We start from the raw sequence: 20717 nt of genomic DNA on the forward strand, positions 1-20717 counted from the left end.
GACAAAGAGAGGTCATTGTGTGCATGTGACAACAATATCACAAATATTGTGATAAAAAAAATATCACAGAAATCTCTATAAATGTGGCTTCTATGGGAATGTTGCAAGAAAAAAGCCACTCCTCAAGAACGGCCACATGCAGTCACGACTGAGCTTTGCCAAAACGCACCTTGAAGATTCTGAGTCAGATGAGACTACAACTGAGTTATTTGGCCTCAACACCAAACGATATGTTTGGTGGAAATCCAATACAGCTTCTCATCTAAATAACACCATTCCTACAGTAAAGCATGGAGGTGGTAATATCCTGTTATGGGGTGTTTCTCTGCAGCAGGGACTGGAGCACTGGTCAGGATAGAAGGAAAAATGGATGTGGCAAAATACCATCAAAATCTTGAGGAAAATCTGCTGCCCTCTGCCAGAAAGTTGTCAATGGGAAGAAGGTTTACCTTCCAGCATGACAATGACCCAAAGCACACAGCAAAACTGAGCACACAGTGGTTGAAGGAGACAAAGGTGAATGTCCTTGCATGGCCTAGTCAGAGCCCAGACTTAAACCCCATTGAATCTGTGGAATGACTTGAAGACTGCAGTCCACAAATCAAATTAAACTAAACTTGAGCAGTTCTGTAAAGAAGAGTGGGCAAATATTGCAAAGTCTAGATGTGCAAAGTTAGTAGAGACAGAGACATATCCCAACAGACTAAAGGCTGTAATTAAAGCAAAAGGTGATTCAACAAAATACTGACACAAGGGGGTGATCCTTTTTCCAACTCAGTGATTCTATTTTTTTTTATTTATTTTTTTTTTGTTGTCTGGCATGTTGGTGTTATATCTTTCACTTGGATGTTATAAGTTGCACTGAGTAAATACAGTGCAATAAAACAAATTGTGTCCGTCTTCATTTCAGGCTGCAAAGCAACAAAATGTGATTATTTTAAAGGGGGCTGATTCTTTTCAATACCCACTGTATATCATATGATATTTGGCTGTTTTGAGGCAATAGCTGTTTTTTTTAACTGATATTTAGACATTATTTGGAAATAATGTATTATTTATTAAATGTTTGAACATTTTAACATTCAATAAACATGATCTATTTTCAGATATTTTTAACTAAACGTTGGTTTATTTATTATATATAGTTTATTTATTTAATATTTATGGCACGTTTAAACTTTTTAACATTTAAAAATATATATTTTTTATTTAATTCTAATAAAAAAAGTAAATATTCAGTTAAATGTTTTGATTTGAACTATTTAATGTTCATAAAATATTTTACAATTTTAATGTAATAAGTATTATCTTTTTAAAGTATTTTTTAGTGGATTTTGTTTAAATATTATGTGAAGTTTGTGTTTTATTTAATTTAATCAATTTAATGTTACATTTAATATTAAATAATGTTACATAATTTAAACTAAATTTAATTTAAATTTAAAGTTTAAGATTTTACTTTAATAAACATTCTAACAATAAACATTTGTTAAATGTTTTTAGGTCATTTTGAGTAAATATTTTGATAGTAATCAATTTATCAAATTAATTAATCAAATCAATTTAATGTTTATTAAATATTTATACATTAAACACTAATAATAATATTTTCAAGTAGTAGTGAAGTATAGTGAATTTTGCAGGAATATTCTTAAAAAGTGTTGATCTGATTAATTTAATATTCATAATATGTTGAAACATTTAACCTTAATGATCACTAATAATAAACAATCTTATCTGTCTTCAAATAATTGTTAATATTGTGTAAAATAAGCGTTTAATTTAATCAGTATTATTGTCTCATTCAATCAACACTGAATCAGCCACGTTCCACTGTAGATTTCAATGGTATCAGTCATTACAACCCATATCGTTCAACCATTATTCATAAGTCATACACCCATCCATACAAGCCTCTCACAGATTCACATGCGCTCTCACACACACACTCTCACACATTCTCTTTCATTCTCTTTCCACCCACCCACACATGCGTATTTTCCCCGCACATTCATTCCCTTTCTCGGCTTCTTTCCCTGCCTTCCACCTCCTTTCTATCTCGCTCCCTCACGCTTTCCTCACGCTCTCTCTCTTTTGCGCTCGCATACACACACACAAGCACAAACACACAGTCATTCTCTCCCTCTCTCACCGGGGGACCCTAATTAAGCTTGGCAGGTCTTTGATGTTGTCGCCTAGGCAACAGTCACCATGACAAGGCTGGCTTTTCCAGAAAAAAAGAAAAAAAAACATTCGCATTTTACAGCCATACGACATGCACCATGCCCTTCACATACACCGAGTCAGACACGCACATGCACGAGCAATTAGACAAACAAAGCAATTTCACTAGATGCCAGGAAGACCTGTTGCACTGTGATATAACCTCGTGTCAAATATAGGCGAGCGCGGTAGAGCTAAGCACGAAAGAGCTATACGACTTCATTCATGAGTTCTCAGGATTCCCGTATAATCATTTGCAGCCCTCCTGTGGGTGTGCGAGTGGATGTGTGTATGTCTCAGTGGGGAAAACCCTGCTTGCCTTCTGCTTATCAGTTAAACAAACCTCGCCAATCTTACACTTGCAATTAACATTAAACACATCTAACACCACCAGCCAGCAGAATTAGCTTCCCGTTCTGTCGTTAGGCTCTGCTGATATACCGCCCGACATGAAGTTGCATTGGGAGAGCGAAGGAGAGAGAAAGAGACCTATAACTGTCAGTGCACATTATGCCAGAGGAATTCTGTTTGCTTATTGCTCTATCTGTTTGGCATTCCTGGCAGGATAAAATGACTATCTGAGCGTGTTCTCATTGTGGGGCTCATCAATCTGTTTCCCTCTCATTTCGCCTCCTGCGCTGCTTCTGAGAACACACTTTACTCATTCAGTTAGTCGAACGGCAGCTCTATTTATTAGTTGTTCTAATGAGCTAATCTAAATGATTAATTTGTAATTAAAGTTTTTGATAAAATGGATGATGAATGGTTGGTCTTGAGTTGTTATGCAACTGGACTTTTGGGTTTTTTCTCTTCCATTTGCTGTGATGTATCCTAAGAGGCGCAATGTGACAAGCAATTTGTCTGTTCACGCTGAAAGCGAAAATTCTCTGCGACGCAACACCATTTTAGCCGATCAGAATGTACTTTATATTTTATAGAGCTGTTTGGTCCTAAAATCCGGAAGAGAATTTGCATTTTTTGGGCCTTGGGTTCCCTCTGGAATTTCTAATGGGTTTTTAGAATAGCGCTTTTTGATTTATGAATACATTTATGATTTGAAATGATTGTTTATAAATATTTTCTGTTTTGTTCAGTAAAAATTACACACAGGCATGCCTCAAATGAAAAAAAAATAAGGATTTAGGATTAAATCAGCTCTGTATACATGTAGTTGTGGCCTAATGGTTAGAGAGTCGGACTTGTAACCCAAAGGTTGTGTGTTCGAGTCTTAGGTCTGGCAGGGATTGTAGGTGGAGGGAGTGAATGTACAGCGCTCTCTTCCACCCTCAATACCACGACTGAGGTAAGACCATTGAGCAAGGCACCGAACACTCAATTGCTCCCCGGGCGCCGCAGCAATATGGTGTTCACGGTGTGTGTGTGCACTTGGATAAGTTACATGCAGAGCACGAATTCCAAGTATAGGTCGCCACACGTCACTTCACATTCACTTTCAACTTACAGTATGTGGAGCAGGATTTTTTGACCAATGGGATTTTAATGTAGCTGGGGCAACCTAGTGCATAAACAGAAGGCAAAGGACTGACAAAATGTTCTGTCTCTGTATTAAGTTGAGATATTAAGACAAATTGTAACTTGTTTAATTATCAATAATTAAATAATAAATTATATTATAAATATAATAATATTTAATCGTAATTTCAGTATCTTTTTTCATGTATTTATTTCTTAGGATTTATTTTAATTATTATTATTATTATTATTTTTGTTTATCTATCTGTCCATATATCCATCCTTCCTAAAATCCAGAAGAGAATTTGCATTTTTTCCACATGGGTTCCTTCTGGAATTTCTGTTGTGTTTTTAAAGTAGTGATTTTTTTTTTATATTAAATTTGATTTTAAAAATGTGTTCGACATTTATTGCACACAGCCATACCTCAACTAAAAATTGTATTACTGAGGGAACACAAGATCATGATAATTCTCTAGCTTTTAGCAGGATTTTCAATCAATGAAATTTTACTGTTTTTATCTTAATTTATTTTATCTGCAGGTTTTTCACATTTGTGTAAAATGATTAAAAAAATAAATAAATGTTGGAACAAAACTCTTTTTTATCGCTTTTTTTATAGCTACTTTTTTATCACTTTACACAATTGCATCTAATTTGGACACGGTGTTAGAATAAAGGAACAGTTAATGAAGCTTTTATGGTGGCTGGGTTTTATTTCTTTGTGTTATGTCATTGTTGCAGCTAGTGACTGCCGTGTTCCCTTGAGCACTTTTAAAAGACTGAATGCAAATTTGATATCCATTATGTAAATTGAAACTTTGCTGGGAAACTCCGCTCAATTTGCATTGTTTAACATTCCCATTCTTACTTTTCCCCTTCAGCTCTTCGTTATTGACAATGGTGCGGACGACTGGCGGATTGCCATGACCATAGAGCGAGTGCTGCTTATCGCTCTGGAGCTGATTGTTTCGGCGGTTCACCCGGTACCAGGGGACTTCAAGTTCATGTGGCGGGCGCGGCTGGCCTTCTCCTACGCTCCCTCGCAGGCGGAGGCAGATCTAGACATGGTGCTATCTGTACCCATGTTCCTTAGACTCTACCTCATCGCCCGAGTCATGCTGCTACATAGCAAGCTCTTCACCGACGCCTCCTCCCGCAGCATAGGGGCACTCAACAAGGTCAGAGGTCAACCCAACGATTCAAAACTGAGAATTTATGGTGTGAATTATTATTTGTAGCATTTGTTTGTGAATATGGCTTTCCTTTCTTCCCATTTCCTTTGGTTTAGCCTGGCCACATTAGCCCCTGCTGGTTTATATATTCTGGTTGATATATGTATTCTGACTACATTTTTTTTGCAAGTAACATATCTTCTGATTCCTGTTTGGAGGTCTCTTAAAAGTGTGAAATCACATACTTCTGGAGGGTTCTGCGCTAGCCAAGCCACTGCCTTTGAGATGAATGGGAATGCTAGCGGCTAGCTTTCTTCAGGTATTATAAACAACCTAGTCCAAACCTCATCAGCTTGCCAGCTTTTCCCTTTCCATCTGCCTTCAATGGCCCACTTGCGCCTAGATTCAATAAACACATCCTCTCAGGAGAATATGCCTTTGTCCCATCCGAATGTGACTGCATGTCAGTGCTGAAGGAGCTGAATCTGTTCAGCTGAAAAAACGCAGTACATAGTGGGGCTGAGGGCAGTAAAGTTCATTTTATGAGGACAATCATGAGCACAGAGACCTGTGGTTTTCAGCGCTGGAGGAAAAGGTTTTGTGTGTTTATGTGGTTTGTTTGGTCTCTTGAGGAAGATGAACCTGTCAGCTTTACTGATGGTTTAATGATAGTACATTTATAGGCTGGTTCACACTGACCCAACAAACAGCAACAGGGTTCACACACTGACTGATCCAAACTTACGGTGTTGGGGAAGCTTCTTTAAAATTGCTTAGAGTTACTAAATAATAAAACTAGTCACACTACAGTCAAACTGTCAGTGAAACCAGGCGTTTCAAACTTTTTGATTCCTTGGACCCCCAAATATGATGATTCCTTTGCTAGGGACCCGTAAAGAGATACAAACATGGGGCTGATTATAGACTAAATTACTTGAGATTATTCTTATGATTTCTGAGTAGTCTTTACAAAGCATAATAAAAGCATAATTATGGCAAATTCTGGAATTTTTTTAGCTTATTTTAGGTTTTTTTTTCTGAACCCCTGAACTAAACTATTATTATGAACATGCAAATGTGTTTGTTGCATGGTTATTAGTTAACTTAAACTAAAACGAAAGCCATTAAAAAAAGATATTGCTTGAAGTAAAACAAACTTTAACTACAATTAAATTAAACTTTTTTTTAGGTTGCCAAGGCAAAAAAAAATTTTTTAATTTAGTTTAACCTCATGTACTAAATGAACTAAAACTGAAATAAAATGAATAAAAACTATGGGCATATAAAAAACATTATATAAACATTATATAAACACTATATTCTGCCACTGTAAACAAACAAACAAAAAAAAATGAATAAAAGGACTAACATTTTAACTAAAATTTAATGTCAGACAATAATTCAAAATATTAATAAAAACTATAATAGTATCTCTTGATACTAGTAAAATTACTTTGTTTTTTGTTTTTTTTAAATATTAACATACTGTCTCAGGGAGTACTTCCAAGTATATATTTTTGGTGAAAGAGATTTGACTGACAAAAAAGTTTGAGAATCCCTGCTATAAACCATGGGTATTATTTATTAATATGAAGTAACTGACTATATTAAAGCTACTTGAGGTGGCAGAATCTTCAAAAATATATTATCTGATCTATCTGATCATTTATAATTTTAAAAGAACAGTATTTCTTGTGCTCAAAAACAATGAATGGTTCTAAATGAATCTTGATTCAAGATTTGTGACAAACAGCAGCGTTTAACTATTTCATTATAAAAAGACACCCTTCTGCACAAGAGAGACTTGACTCTTGTTTCTTTTGGAACTGCTTCATTCACATGAGTCACTAAAAGTAAACAGACCAATGCTGAGGACATTTAGGAGAGAGCTTTTGATTATCATGTAGTTGGCTCCGCTGTAATGTTTTCTGTACAACACAATGTGACATAAAATGCGACTATGTTGTTTTGTCACACTAGGCTGCTACTTATTGGAAAAATTGGCTAGTTATTGGAAAACCTATGGAAAAAGCTGAACTACTGTCATGCTACTAAAATTAAGTTAGTAGATCCAACAAAAAACCCATTTGCTATTTGGTGTTTCTTGGCATTTGCTGGGTAAGAATGAACTAGTGTTAAGCTTTGGACAGGAGCTTCATCTAATTGTTTTTGCACTGTTAGGATGCAGCATCACAGCTTGGGGTCAGTTGATGTGACTGATTAATTTTCTGCGGTAATGGATTTTATGATAGATGGCTGTGTATTTTTCAAGCAGGTTTATCTTGGATCTCCTTTAGATGGCTGATTGATGTCTCTGAATATTGTGTATCTCTTCAGCTTTGTGCTTAAGATAGACTTAAGAATGACTGCTGTGGCTGTCAGGTGTTTGATAGTTAAAAGTTTGAGTTTTGTCCTTGGGTGCTATTAAAATAACCCGAAACAGGTGAAAAGAGTCCTGCTGTAGTTTAATTTGAATGGCTGATTGGAGAGGGTAATCACTTTGTCCTTTGAGAGAAGCTCTTGTTTCAAAGAGATGTAAATGCAAATTCTCTTTCCTCTCATGTGCTGTTTTATCATCAGTGATCATGGGGTCCATCTTAGCTCAGAGATCTCCGCCTCGCCTCTGGAGAGCTGCCCTTTATGCGACTTTTAAGTAACACAAATCAATAATAATGATGACGATAATGAATATTATTGTTTTCAGTCAAGTATAGATGAAACAGTGTACAAACAAACAATGGCAACAATTCTTGTTCTTCAAACGACCCAGAAAAGAGCTGCATGAGATTCGAACTGAGCTGAAAATGAAGAAAAAAATAAATAAAAAATTTGTGGAGCTGAAATTTGGGCTTCTTGTAGATTTCAGTCAGGGCACACCTAGTATTTCACATTAATTATAATAGTTCAGGTCACAGTCATTATTTTTGCACAAAGACGTCACACAACTTTTAATCTCAGATCAAGTTTTAATTTCCAGGTGCAATTGCTGTGACAAATATAAGGCCAAATGTGAGCTTTTGATGGTCTTAATATTAATAAGACCTCCATAAGTAACAAACGGGACCCAGTCGCACCACCACAGCAGCTTTTACTGCCTTTTTGGAGATGATATGCCCTTAAAAAATGTTCAGTACTTTTAAAATATATCTTATTTTGCATTTATTTTGTAACTCTATTTATTAGTTGTTCTAATGAGCTAATCTGAATTATTAATTTGTAATTGAAGTTTTTGATTAAATGGATGATGAACGGTTGGACTTTTGTTTTTTTCTCTTTCATTTGCTGTAATGAATCCTAAGAGGCACAACGTGACAAGCAATTTGTCTGTTCACACATAAAACAAAACTTCTGTGCGACGCAACACCATTTTAGCCGATCAGAATGTATAGGTATATTTAAGTGTTTGATGTGCATTCAACAACCTGTTTCATGTCTGATAAATTCATATAAGAAACTTACATCTTTATTATTAGGTTGAAGTTTTGTTGGTAGTTAAAGAAGAACCTGCATAAATTTCTTTACTATAAACTAGGGATTCCCAAACTGGTGTTCACAAACCCCTGGGAGTTTGTGAGGGAACTGCAGGTTGCTAATAACTACCTATCCATCCATTTTCCAGAGTGTGTGCCCTATATGGTTGCAGGAATAATGTAAATAAAAAATAGATTATTTAAAGTCAAAATAAAAATAAAACACTTAAAAGATTCATTTATTTGTTTACCTGCATGTCATGTGACCACCAACCAACATCAGAGAACTGTGAACATGCCAATGTGTTTATTGAAGGCTTATTAGTTAACTGAAACCAAAACTAAAAAAAACATGTTTGTTCCTTGAAAAATAATGTTAAGTAAAATAGTCAAGTACATATTTTTGGTCAAAGGGGTTGACAAAGCTTACAAATCAAATTTGAGAATCCCATAGAGAAAACTATGTATAATTTTTCATGTTCATGATATAATGTTTACCAGTTTAGAAGCATTATAAGCCACTTCTAGCCATCAGTAAAAGCTTCTTGCAACTTGTTGTAAGTTGTGTAGCTTCATCATCTATTATGATGGTGATGAATGACATCCAGACTGATAAGAATCACTAACTTGCAATTGTTTTTCTCTTTTCAGGTGCACTTTAACACACGGTTTGTGATGAAGACCCTGATGACCATATGCCCGGGCACGGTGCTGCTGGTCTTCAGTATCTCCCTGTGGATCATCGCTGCCTGGACCGTAAGAGTGTGTGAGAGGTGAGAGAGAGAACGAGCGTGAGCAAGAATGAACAAATCTGGATGGGGGAAACCCTAATATTTATTTTATTTTTATTTTGTGATTTACTTTTTATATTTTATTTAGGTTCTGTTCTGTTCTGGTTTTTTTTTTTTTAGTCAAACGTGTAACAAACATTTAAGAAGTTTCTCGAAAAGCCTGTGGGCAAACAGTTTCCTTCAGAGTGCTTTGCAGATCAAATTAAGGAATGGAAACATATGAAAGTATTTGATGTGAAAACTTTGATGTGATATTTGTGCCTATTTTACATCCAGTTATTGCTTCTCCATACCTTCCACAGGCAGAACCTGTTCAAAGTTTCTTTCAATAATCAAATCTTTCCCAACTGAACCTCAGCTTCTTTTTCTCTCTCTCTCAGGTACCATGATGCTCAGGATGTGACCAGTAATTTTTTGGGTGCAATGTGGCTCATCTCCATCACCTTCCTCTCCATTGGATATGGAGACATGGTGCCGCACACCTACTGTGGCAAGGGAGTGTGTCTGCTCACAGGAATTATGGTATAAACACACACACATAGCACAGCGGTTTCACACCCGCGGCAGCAAGGGACAGTCTAAAGATATGTTTTCCTACTCGTTATCTTATTTCTAGAAATCCAAACCTGCACACCAACCACAGTCTGACCAACCATGTCTGTTAGCAAACACCAGGACACACCAGCGTGCAAACATCGAGGGTTGTGGATCATCGCTGCCTGGACCGTAAGAGTGTGTGAGAGGTGAGAGAGAGAACGAGCGTGAGCAAGAATGAACAAATGAATCATTGTGTTTCCAACTGCACCTTTCTGTCTAGACGCTGTCAGGTTTCTTATGCTTAATGAGGACTCACCTGAATCCTCACCAATAAGTGGCACTGCCTGGATGATAACACACCGTTTGAGGTGTGCAAACACTCGCTCTACACATCCACTGTTCTGTGGGGAGGAAAAGAGACCAGAGAGAAAGAGGGATTGAAGGAAAGAAAGAGACCGAAAAGGAGCACTTTCATTCACACCCTTGTTTCCAGAAGACCTGTGTATCTAAACAGCATTCCTCCTTTTCCAGACACTCATGCAGTCCGGGCAGCAGCCAGTCACGACGTGCATCAACAGATTTCCCATGTTGCATCTTAAAAGGGTCGCGGGATAAACTAGGCCCTCAGGCCAGTGAGTGTTTCCGCCTCTACCAGGCATGTTGTCATGGTTACAAACTCTGGATGTGTGTTAGTCTCGGGGTAGATGCTTTAAAATATTGAGGGTTCCCTGGATTGGGGACCTGAGGTTTTAATGATTATTTTGATAGCGGCAGGCTCGAGCAGCGTGATGTGAGTGACGGTTTGCGCATTTGAATTGCCACGTCTGATCAGGGCAGCGTTGTTGTGAGATGAGCCTACAGGGATCTGCTCTATTTTTATGCACTGCACTCAAAGTCATCATGTTAAAGGCCCTTTCCAGAGGAGGAGTCTCCCTGCAGGCTGTGTGCTGCTCTTACTCAGTCCAGCACGCACACACTGGACTTTAGACCTCCCTTAACTGGATGAACTTATTTTAACTACGTTCTTGGGAGGTTGCTATGATGCCTTGAGAGGACTTCAAAGAAACTGTGTACTGATGCTATTGTACAAATAAAATTGAAATCTGCAGTTCTACCTCAAATCTTCTGTTGAAGTCAACTTAATGTATGCCTACTCTCGCTCTCTCAAAATGCTTTAGAAATTTTGTGAAAACCTAATGGGTTTCCCCCATCCAGCTCACATATATTTAAGAAGTTTCTCGAAAAGCCTGTGGGCAAACAGTTTCCTTCAGAGTGCTTTGCAGATCAAATTAAGGAATGGAAACATATGAAAGTATTTGATGTGAAAACTTTGATGTGATATTTGTGCCTATTTTACATCCAGTTATTGCTTCTCCATACCTTCCACAGGCAGAACCTGTTCAAAGTTTCTTTCAATAATCAAATCTTTCCCAACTGAACCTCAGCTTCTTTTTCTCTCTCTCTCAGGTACCATGATGCTCAGGATGTGACCAGTAATTTTTTGGGTGCAATGTGGCTCATCTCCATCACCTTCCTCTCCATTGGATATGGAGACATGGTGCCGCACACCTACTGTGGCAAGGGAGTGTGTCTGCTCACAGGAATTATGGTATAAACACACACACACACACACACACACACACACACACACACACAGCACAGCGATTTCATACCCATGGCAGCAAGGGACAGTCTAAAGATATGTTTTCCTACTCATTATTTTATTTCTAGAAACCCAAACCACAGTCTCACCACCCATGTCTGTTAGCAAACACCAGGACACAGCTTGCAAACATTGAGTGTTTTTAGGATGAATCCTTTTGTGTATTCTGGGACGGCACATTTGTTCAGCTTTGAGGCTGTTATGGGCTGCCATTGTTCTGCCTGATGAGCTTCCAGTACAGTGGCATTAGTTTAATGTAAGCCCCAGGTATTTCTTGCCATAATCTTTCTCTCTGAGCCTGTACTGTATGTCTCTGTGCTTGAGGAAAGCCTGACAGGTGGTGTATAGCAACGGTTTAGATGTGTTTATTTTGATGTTGAGTTTGCAGATGGTAAATATCTGTTAGTAGAGGTCACTTTCTCTCCTCTCTCTGTTATTCTGTTTGGAGTATTTGTTCTTCCTGTTCACATACTGTCAGTTTCAGTCTCTAAATATTCTCACAGAGAGACTACAGAGGTGGTTAACGCGACATGGTGGTTATTTTTCTGTTTATTTTCATTTTAGGAGTTTTTTGAGATCCTCATCTTTCCTTCTCGATTCCACACACACACACACACACACACACACACACACACACATAATCACATAGAAGGTGGATCAGTGAAAAATAAGAATGTCCATTATAAAGAAAAGGAAAGATCTTTTAAAACTCTAGTTTAAAACATGTGACAAATTATTATATTATAGATATGTATACTCTGAATTTCATATGTATTCTCTGAATTTTATCAAACATTTTCAAGAATAATTTAAATTTAATCACACTAAAATGTAATGTGGTGTAACGATCAAGTAAATAGGAAAAAGATATTTTCCTTACACCTTAAAAACGTGTACACGGTCATAATTTCAAAAAAATAAAAAATGAAATACATTTTTTCATAAAATAAAATGTATTTTTAACAAATATATTATTAAACATAAATATAATTTAATAAAATAAATGTCAGGTTTTTTGGGGGGTGACATGTTTGCCACCTGAACTAACCATGTCATATGATCTGATATTTTCGGAGACTTGTTGACCTTGACACAGTCACGTGAGTCATTTCTCTATGATTTCATTTCCTGTTTGGCATGTTGGTTACACCACATGACTGTTGAGTTTTGATATATGATTTTTTATATATTTGTTATATATATATATATATATATATATATATATATGTGTGTGTGTGTGTGTGTGTGTGTGTATGTATATATTTAATAATAATAATATATTATTCACTATATATAAGAATAATAATATAAATATATATAAGAATTAATAATAATAACAAAAGATTATGCCAAACTGCATAATAAGGATTTATTTTAATGAATTTCATTATTTTAATGAGGATTTTTTTTGCTCATTATGATATCAGGGCAGTTGTATCATCTTTACATTTCTGGCTTTATGCTCCCCAAAATGAATTTTAATTAAAAACATGCTTATCAAAGAGCAGATCTATTCAAGTCATTGAGCGATGTGTCATTGACCCAGATAACACTGACATATTCTCACAGTCTTAATTGTTGCAAAGGGCAGCTAATGTTTCAAACCGCTTGTGTTCTTTCCATTTTTAAATGTGAGCTGCTAAAGAGATGAAACGCTACAGAATAGGTATTAGAGAAAGAGAGAGAGAGAAGAGAGAAAGAGGGTTGGATGTGATTTCTTTTACTGTTAAGAGTGATTGACTTTCTATAGGCAGAATTATGGGACTTGTTGCTATGACAACATCGAAGGCCAACTCTGTTAGACTGTACCACTGCCCTGCGGGAACGGGAGTGTTTGGGCAGGGTTTTAGTTTGCCAGTCTCTTGGTGCTGCTTGAGGATTTAGGGATGCAAGGAGCACCTGTCTATCCTGTCTGCAAATGTAGATGTGGAATGGAGTACATTATATATCAATATAGTGTCTTTAATAACTCACTTCCTCAACTTCCTCATTCAAACACTAACTAAAGGCTATGGATTGTTATAGTTGAGTATTAGCCTTTCTCTAGCGTCATAACAGTGAAGATTCAGCTTTGTCAGCTCTAACACAATGTATTTTGATCTGAGGGCAGGTGCTTTTTCTTTTCTCCTCGTGACATTAATAACCTTCAGATCTGGAAAGACGTGAAATATGAACTGAAATGGAGGATGTCTGCAGATAAATGGATCTTTCTGACACTCTTTTGTCACTTTAAGAGATTAATGTTTTGTGTTTTATTTGGGAATGTTTTTATACAAGTTGCCATATGGAAACACATATACACATTTTGACGATGTCCTAGAGTGGTTTTCTGTGGATGGTCATCATGTTTTATTAAGTGGTGAAAATGGGCTTTTTTGATTTATATATATGTCTTGTGAAATGGGTCGAGAGTATTTTTGGACTTACGTTTCTCTTCTGTATGTCCTACAAGTGGGTTAAAAACATTCCATTAACATCACACACACACACTATACACGTATACGCCATACACAGTCATAGGAAGCACACACACTTTTATTAGTCACTTTTTAATTCAAATTCATTTCTTATTAGTAGTTCTGTGACCTCATTAACACCTCCACTACCCTTCTTGTCACTTTTTTTCCCCAGACCTCTCTTTCTTTACTAAACTATTGTTTCTCTCTTCTTGAACTGAAATTTTATTCCTCTCTCCCTGTCTGCATCACTCCAACCCTTCACCTCTGAATGTGTTTATTTCCTCATTTTCCCGCAACCTGTCTCAGTCTCTTTTCGTCTGCGTGCCTCTACCACTTTGGTGTAGTCGTTGGTGAAATCTTCAGTTTACAGGAATAAACCGCTCTCTCTCTCTTTTTGTATCACCCTGGTCTCTTCTCCAGTGATGCCTATACTATTCTCAGAAAATCTCAAGAATCTCATGTCAGGGTCATATTCCATCCATCCATCCATCCATCTATCCATCTATCTATCTTTTAATCACATAAAATTATATTTTGTATATAATGTATACAAACTGTATTTCACAATATTACTGTTTTACAGTATTTTTGATCAAATAAATGCAGCCTGGTGAGCATAAGAGACTTATTCTTCACATCATTAAAAATCTTACTGACCCCAAACATTTAAACAATATCTCAAAAGGAGATATTATTTAAACATCAGAGCTGCTATATGTTAGGTGAAGATTCGAAACTGGTCCCCTTTCACACTAAACAAAAACCTGTACCACTAGAGTCAGTCTTCAAAATTTTTTTCCCCTTTTGTCCTGCCTTATCTCCCCTAGGGAACCAAGTATACAGAACTGCTACTAAGAAATAGGTGCATGACGCCACAGACTGTAACACTGCAAAAAATCCTAACAGTCCTAAAATTGTCTTCATTTTTTATTATTACATTTTTTTCTTATGATTTTGCCTGACTTATTTGTAATTTATCTCCTTTTACTTAAACCACTTCTTTTTTTCTCTTTCTAATGCTCCCTCATCTGGAATGAACTGGAGTTAATGTTTCCATAGCCCATCCATGGGACCTTCCTTATTTATTTTCAAATATGTTGTTCCATGTGACCTCTGCTAATGATACAATTATGTAATGTTTTCATGCATGTGTGTTCTCTCACCTTGACCTTGTCTCTTGTCTTGTCGCAGGGAGCAGGATGCACTGCATTGGTTGTGGCCGTGGTAGCCAGGAAGCTTGAATTGACAAAGGCGGAGAAGCATGTGCACAACTTTATGATGGACACACAGCTCACCAAACGGGTAAACACACAGACACACATACACTCACGCTTCACTAAATGGACACACAGACACAACTTTATTTTCAGAAAAGCATATACATGTACCAGTTTTCTCTCTCCGTAGGTCCTTTTAATATGTTTTGTACTTGAAGAACTCAGAAATAGCTCCTCATATCAAATATGTAGGCAACATCATGGCCGACATCAGTGACTAGAAGGCTGGTGATCAATAATTGTAAGGCAGATTAAAAAAAATCACTTTAGCAGTGGAGTGCTGCTTCAGAGGAGCAGCTACAGTAAATGCCTTCCTCAAGTGAGGGAGTAAGAAAGCGGATGGAAAATGAGCCTGTTTTTTTTTAAAGTTTATTACCTCACGCACACTCGATTGCCTCAGTTTAACAGGCTGTCAGGGTAAGAGAGAAAGAGAGATTGATAAATGCTGTAGAGTTACTGTGGCAATCATCCTCATGCATTGAGTTTGCCGCTACTATGGCTACAAAGCTCTACTAAAAGAGAAAAAATGCGCTCGCAGCTTTGACCTGACAAACCTGTTGCCGTGGAGACATGGCGGCAAAAGGTTTACCTTTAAAGGGGTCATATGATGCTGCTAAAAAGAACATTATTTTGTGTATTTGGTGTAATGAAATGTGTTTATGCGGTTTAAAGTTAAAAAAACGCATTATTTGACAGGGTGCAGGATGTTCCTCTGTCTCCACATTAGGAGGTACTGACAAATGCTTGGTTTTTTCAACTTATTTTGGGTCAAATATGGACTAATCCAATTGTTGGGTTAAAATTATTACCAAAATTTAACCCAACAGTTGGGTTAGTCCATATTTGGGTTGGGATGAAACAACCCAGCATGGTAAAGTATAGTAAAGATGGACAGGCTTCTCAGGCTAGAATTGTTTACCACAAACTATCTTTAAATATAAATGCTAATGTGCTCTATATAAAGTATTCCAGTTTTCTAATCATGTTGGTACCATTTTCACAAGTTTTCATAAGTGGGACATATATATTTAATACACTTCCGAACTTATCACACTTGTAAAAGCCGGTCTTCAAGAATAAATATGCATTCATGAGGGTTGTAAATATTTACTTTCATGCAATTATTGTTTTTAAAGGTTATAATGTGATGAACACAACATAATGATCTTTCAGTTTAGCCATTTGAACTACCTGTTTTTTCAGTACACTCTTAAAAACAAAGGATCTTAATAGGCACCTATGGTTCCATGAAAAACATTTAACATCCATAGAACCTTTCCATTGCACAAAAGATTCTTTATGGAAAATGGTTCTTCAGATTATTAAAAAGCTCTTCACACTAAGAAAAATGGTAAAAGTGTTGCAAATATGCAAGATACAAGTTATAAATCATCCATAGGCAACATGCTTATATTACCTAATCAAACTGACAAAATCCATAATGCTTTAAATAATGCTATCCAGTGTTTAATCTAAGGTGTGATGAATGAAGAAATGATACAATCATGAGGTTTTGTGCCAACTCTGAGAGTTGGCCAGAGTATATGATCAATAATACAGTGAAATGACTCCATTAACTCTATTGTAAAAGTGTAGTGCATATCCTGTAAACGTACTTTTTTCTCGGAGAAATGTTCTGTGATTGAATTGGTGAGCTAGTCTGGCAGCTGCTGTAATGGTAAGGCTTCAATTTACCACATATTATGATTGAATTGGTGAGCTAGTCTGGCAGCTGCTGTAATGGTAAGGCTTCAATTTACCACATATTATGATTGAATTGGTGAGCTAGTCTGGCAGCTGCTGTAATGGTAAGGCTTCAATTTACCACATATTATGATTGAATTGGTGAGCTAGTCTGGCAGCTGCTGTAATGGTAAGGCTTCAATTTACCACAGTCAACAATGATGGCTCAGACTTCATTACAGTTCCCTGCCCTCTGCCTCTTTCTCTCTGACGTCTACTTGAAGCTGCTTTGACCACTCTGACAGTCTTTCTCTTGCTCTCTTGTCTCATCTTGTCTTTGATTGATTGTACAGTACCTAGTAGTAATTGCCATGTGAAAAAAAACTATACGGCAATACTGTATGAAGAGGTCAATATAAGTTTGACTCTCAAACGCAAAAATAATCAATCAAACCTCTTGAAACTGTAGGTAGAGCAAATAGTTTGTTGATTAACTCTTTAGAACAGTTTCGATTAAATCAGTGGTTCTTAACCAGGGGCCATCAGCAAACTTCCAAGAGGGCCTCAACATGAAAATTATTTAAAATAAGCAATAAAATAGGCTAAAGCAACCAAAAATATTGTTCTTTTCCATCACAATTTTGGGAAACCTGGATATATAAGGTAGCCCAATTTTAAAAATGTGATTTCAGGACCCGGAAAAGTCATGTAAATAAAAAAAAATTAAAAATCCAGGTGCATTTTTATAACGAATATACATTTTTCTAGTTATATCAAATTCTAAAATATTTTATCATGTAGGAAAATATTAAAAAAAAAAAAAAAAATGTCAGTAAATCATCTGGAAAAGTCATAGGGCCTTTGAATATTGTTGTAGACAAGAGTGAGCCTTGGGGCCCAAAAATTGAGAACTGCTCTATTAAATGATGGTCAAATATTTTAAAATGAATAATGACAGAGAAACAAATAAAAAAATAACATGGGTAATGCAATTTCTTAAGTGAAATGTGTTTTTAAAAGAAATAGTGATTAGTACTTAAAAAACTGTTTTTTTTGTTTTTTTTTTGTGATGTAGACTGTCAGATAAACTTTGTGCTGGTAAAAAAATCCATGTGCATTTTTATAATGAATATACATTTTTCTAGTTATATCAAATTCTAAAATATTTTATCATGTAGGAAAATATTTAAAAAAAAAAAAAAAAATGTCAGTAAATCATCTGGAAAAGTCATAGGGCCTTTGAATATTGTTGTAGACAAGAGTGAGCCTTGGGGCCCAAAAATTGAGAACTGCTCTATTAAATGATGGTCAAATATTTTAAAATGAATAATGACAGAGAAACAAATAAAAAAATAACATGGGTAATGCAATTTCTTAAGTGAAATGTGTTTTTAAAAGAAATAGTGATTAGTACTTAAAAAACTGTTTTTTTTGTTTTTTTTTTGTGATGTAGACTGTCAGATAAACTTTGTGCTGGTATATCTGAGCTATACCATCAATTTGCATAATGATTTTTCCTGAAATGTGATATTTATGTGCAGGCCGCTTCTAGGCATAGGCGACTTAGACTGAATAATTTGAAAACTATCAAATCAGTGCTTAGAAAAGTGGTTGTAGGGACAATATGGATTAGTAATTGCCCTTTGTATGTAAATAGGTCAATAATATTGTACGATCCAGTTTGTGTATTTAGTAGATATAAGGGAGCTGTTCTGAACTTTATTATTATTGTAGTAGTATTTATTAATCACTATAATACTGCTTCAATGTCATTTGGATTTCAGATTCCAGAAAACTCCACTTGTAGACTGCAATGAGCATCCCTGCCTAAATTATATCTGGGATCATCTTTCTCGCTCTCTCCTTCTCTAGCTTGCCCTGTCTCTGGCTCTTCTCATAAATGAGACCTGCACTGAGGTTGGGCCAGAGCTCCTACTGTTGTATTATTAAATACACTGACCACTGTTAATTAATCAGAGCTGTGCAGTGCTAAATCCAGACACAGTGATTAAAAAAAAAGCCTGGTGCTGCCCTATGGATGGAGGAATACTGTCAAATCAGGAACTTATTAAAAGCAGGAAGGTTCTATCATCCCTCCGTTGCCCACCGAGGATGTAATTGTTCTTTTCTCCGAAGCGGTGCCCCTTTGAAGTCTCCTCATTCATTTTTCTTATTCAATTTTGTCCTTTATTTGCTCTTCCTCTCCCTTTTCTGGTGCCATATGTGAGATTTAGAAAGCATTTGTGGCTTCGGGACATCACAAACGAATCATACGATGCACAAGGAGGTCTTCAAGGGCAAGAGGCAGTAGTTAAACATATTGTAATATTTGAACCTCAAAGCATTCTGTTGTGCCCCTTTAACACATTGTATTTCAGTACAAAAACATGCATCTTATTCACTAACCACCCGCAATCCTGTTTAACCAGATGCTAAATGCACTAGCATAGCACTAGCATTTAATTAGGTTCATGTAGTGAATCAAGTGCTAAAAAATGCAGACTGAGTGTGCAAAAAAAATAAAAAATGCTGAGTGAATTTACCTTTACACTTCCTGATATAACAGTACAGGAACTGAGATTAAAGCCACATTTCCACTATCTCCAAATCTGCGCAAAATTATTGCATTTTGCCCCAAGTGGCAGCCCTCAGGAGCTTTTAAATTGATCGTGAAGCAGCCATCACCCTCTGCTTATTTACCACGGTAATGTGAATAGATAATAAATACATGAATATATACAGTACACAAAATAAATGACCACCAAAAGAAAAGTACTTTAGAACTAATAAGTGTAAATAAATAAAATAATTAATTTGACATAATTATTCATAAATGCACATTTTATAGTCTTTAAAGATATTGCGTATTGAATATAAGGTTTTATCTGGCATTTTTGTCAAAATTTAGTTCACATAATCTTAAAAATGTATTTACATCATGTGATGTTTTTTTTTTTTAAGTTGTGTACATTGAGACTTTTTATTTAGAAAACAAAAAGGTTCTATCTATAAATATATGGAATGCAACAACTTTGAAGCTCAATATCTCAAAACTGCTCAGAATGTAACCTTATAATTCCAAGGTTGAATTGGAAACTCTCACATCACAGTCATCTTAATTAGAACACATAACTTTTGGTCGGATGGTCACATATAGTTTAACTGCAAAAGTTTAAATATTTTAATCGATTTGAGGCTCAAATTTCATCCAAAAATTCCACATATGCATATGATTGCAACTCCATGCAGCTGCCGTACATCTCTCCATTGGAAATGAATGACTTCTGTTTTTCTGTCTGTTGTTTGTCAGACCAGAAAAGGCGGCTTTAATTTTGTCCTTCAAAACTTTACCACAAAGATATATTCTCTCTAAAGCTCTAGTCTCTAATGCTAAAGCTATATTGTAACAGCTTTAGAGTTGACCCTCTTTTATTGGACATTGCTGGTCTGGGGCCAGAATAGTGAATTGACCGGATGACAGAATTATGTGCTACAAAATCAGTTTTCAGGTCACTCTGGAATATCTCCCAAGAGGTCCTTTAATTTGGCAGACGTTTGGGGTTGTGTGCGTGTACTGGCGAATCAGAGCTGTGATAACTTTCTCCTAAGATGCTTTTCCTGTTGCTAATATTGTTGTTATGGTGACATGTCCCCTCAGATAAAGAACGCAGCAGCGAATGTTCTACGAGAGACTTGGCTGATATACAAGCACACCAAACTGATGAAGAAAATTGACCACTCCCGCGTACGCAAGCATCAGAGGAAGTTCCTCCAAGCCATTCACCAGTGAGAAAAACGACCTCCCATCACAGACACAGCTTTACACAACCAATTTACTCAAACTCTCATCTAGGCACTTTATATTCTCACATTGATCACACACATTGGAGCAATAAACAACAAAAGTGCAACGTGAACTTTAGCAATGTAAGCTAAAATCACACAAAAAGCATTTGAAGTGCTTCG

The 20717-nt window shown here is 36.2% G+C and overlaps 1 protein-coding gene across 1 annotated transcript in view; it reads left to right on the plus strand.

The window, feature by feature from the left end:
* LOC107657645 (small conductance calcium-activated potassium channel protein 2-like) overlaps positions 1 to 20717 on the plus strand; it is a 58358-nt gene that overhangs the window by 32272 nt on the left and 5369 nt on the right. Inside the window, exons 4-8 of the mRNA XM_016445798.1 lie at positions 4581 to 4877; positions 8993 to 9114; positions 9513 to 9654; positions 14983 to 15093; positions 20410 to 20537. Coding sequence (XP_016301284.1) covers positions 4581 to 4877; positions 8993 to 9114; positions 9513 to 9654; positions 14983 to 15093; positions 20410 to 20537 — 800 coding nt within the window. The remainder of the gene's footprint in view (positions 1 to 4580; positions 4878 to 8992; positions 9115 to 9512; positions 9655 to 14982; positions 15094 to 20409; positions 20538 to 20717) is intronic.

Source organism: Sinocyclocheilus anshuiensis, unplaced genomic scaffold, assembly GCF_001515605.1.
Source record: "Sinocyclocheilus anshuiensis isolate Anshui unplaced genomic scaffold, SAMN03320099.WGS_v1.1 scaffold43, whole genome shotgun sequence".
In the NCBI taxonomy this organism is placed as follows: Eukaryota; Metazoa; Chordata; class Actinopteri; order Cypriniformes; family Cyprinidae; genus Sinocyclocheilus; species Sinocyclocheilus anshuiensis.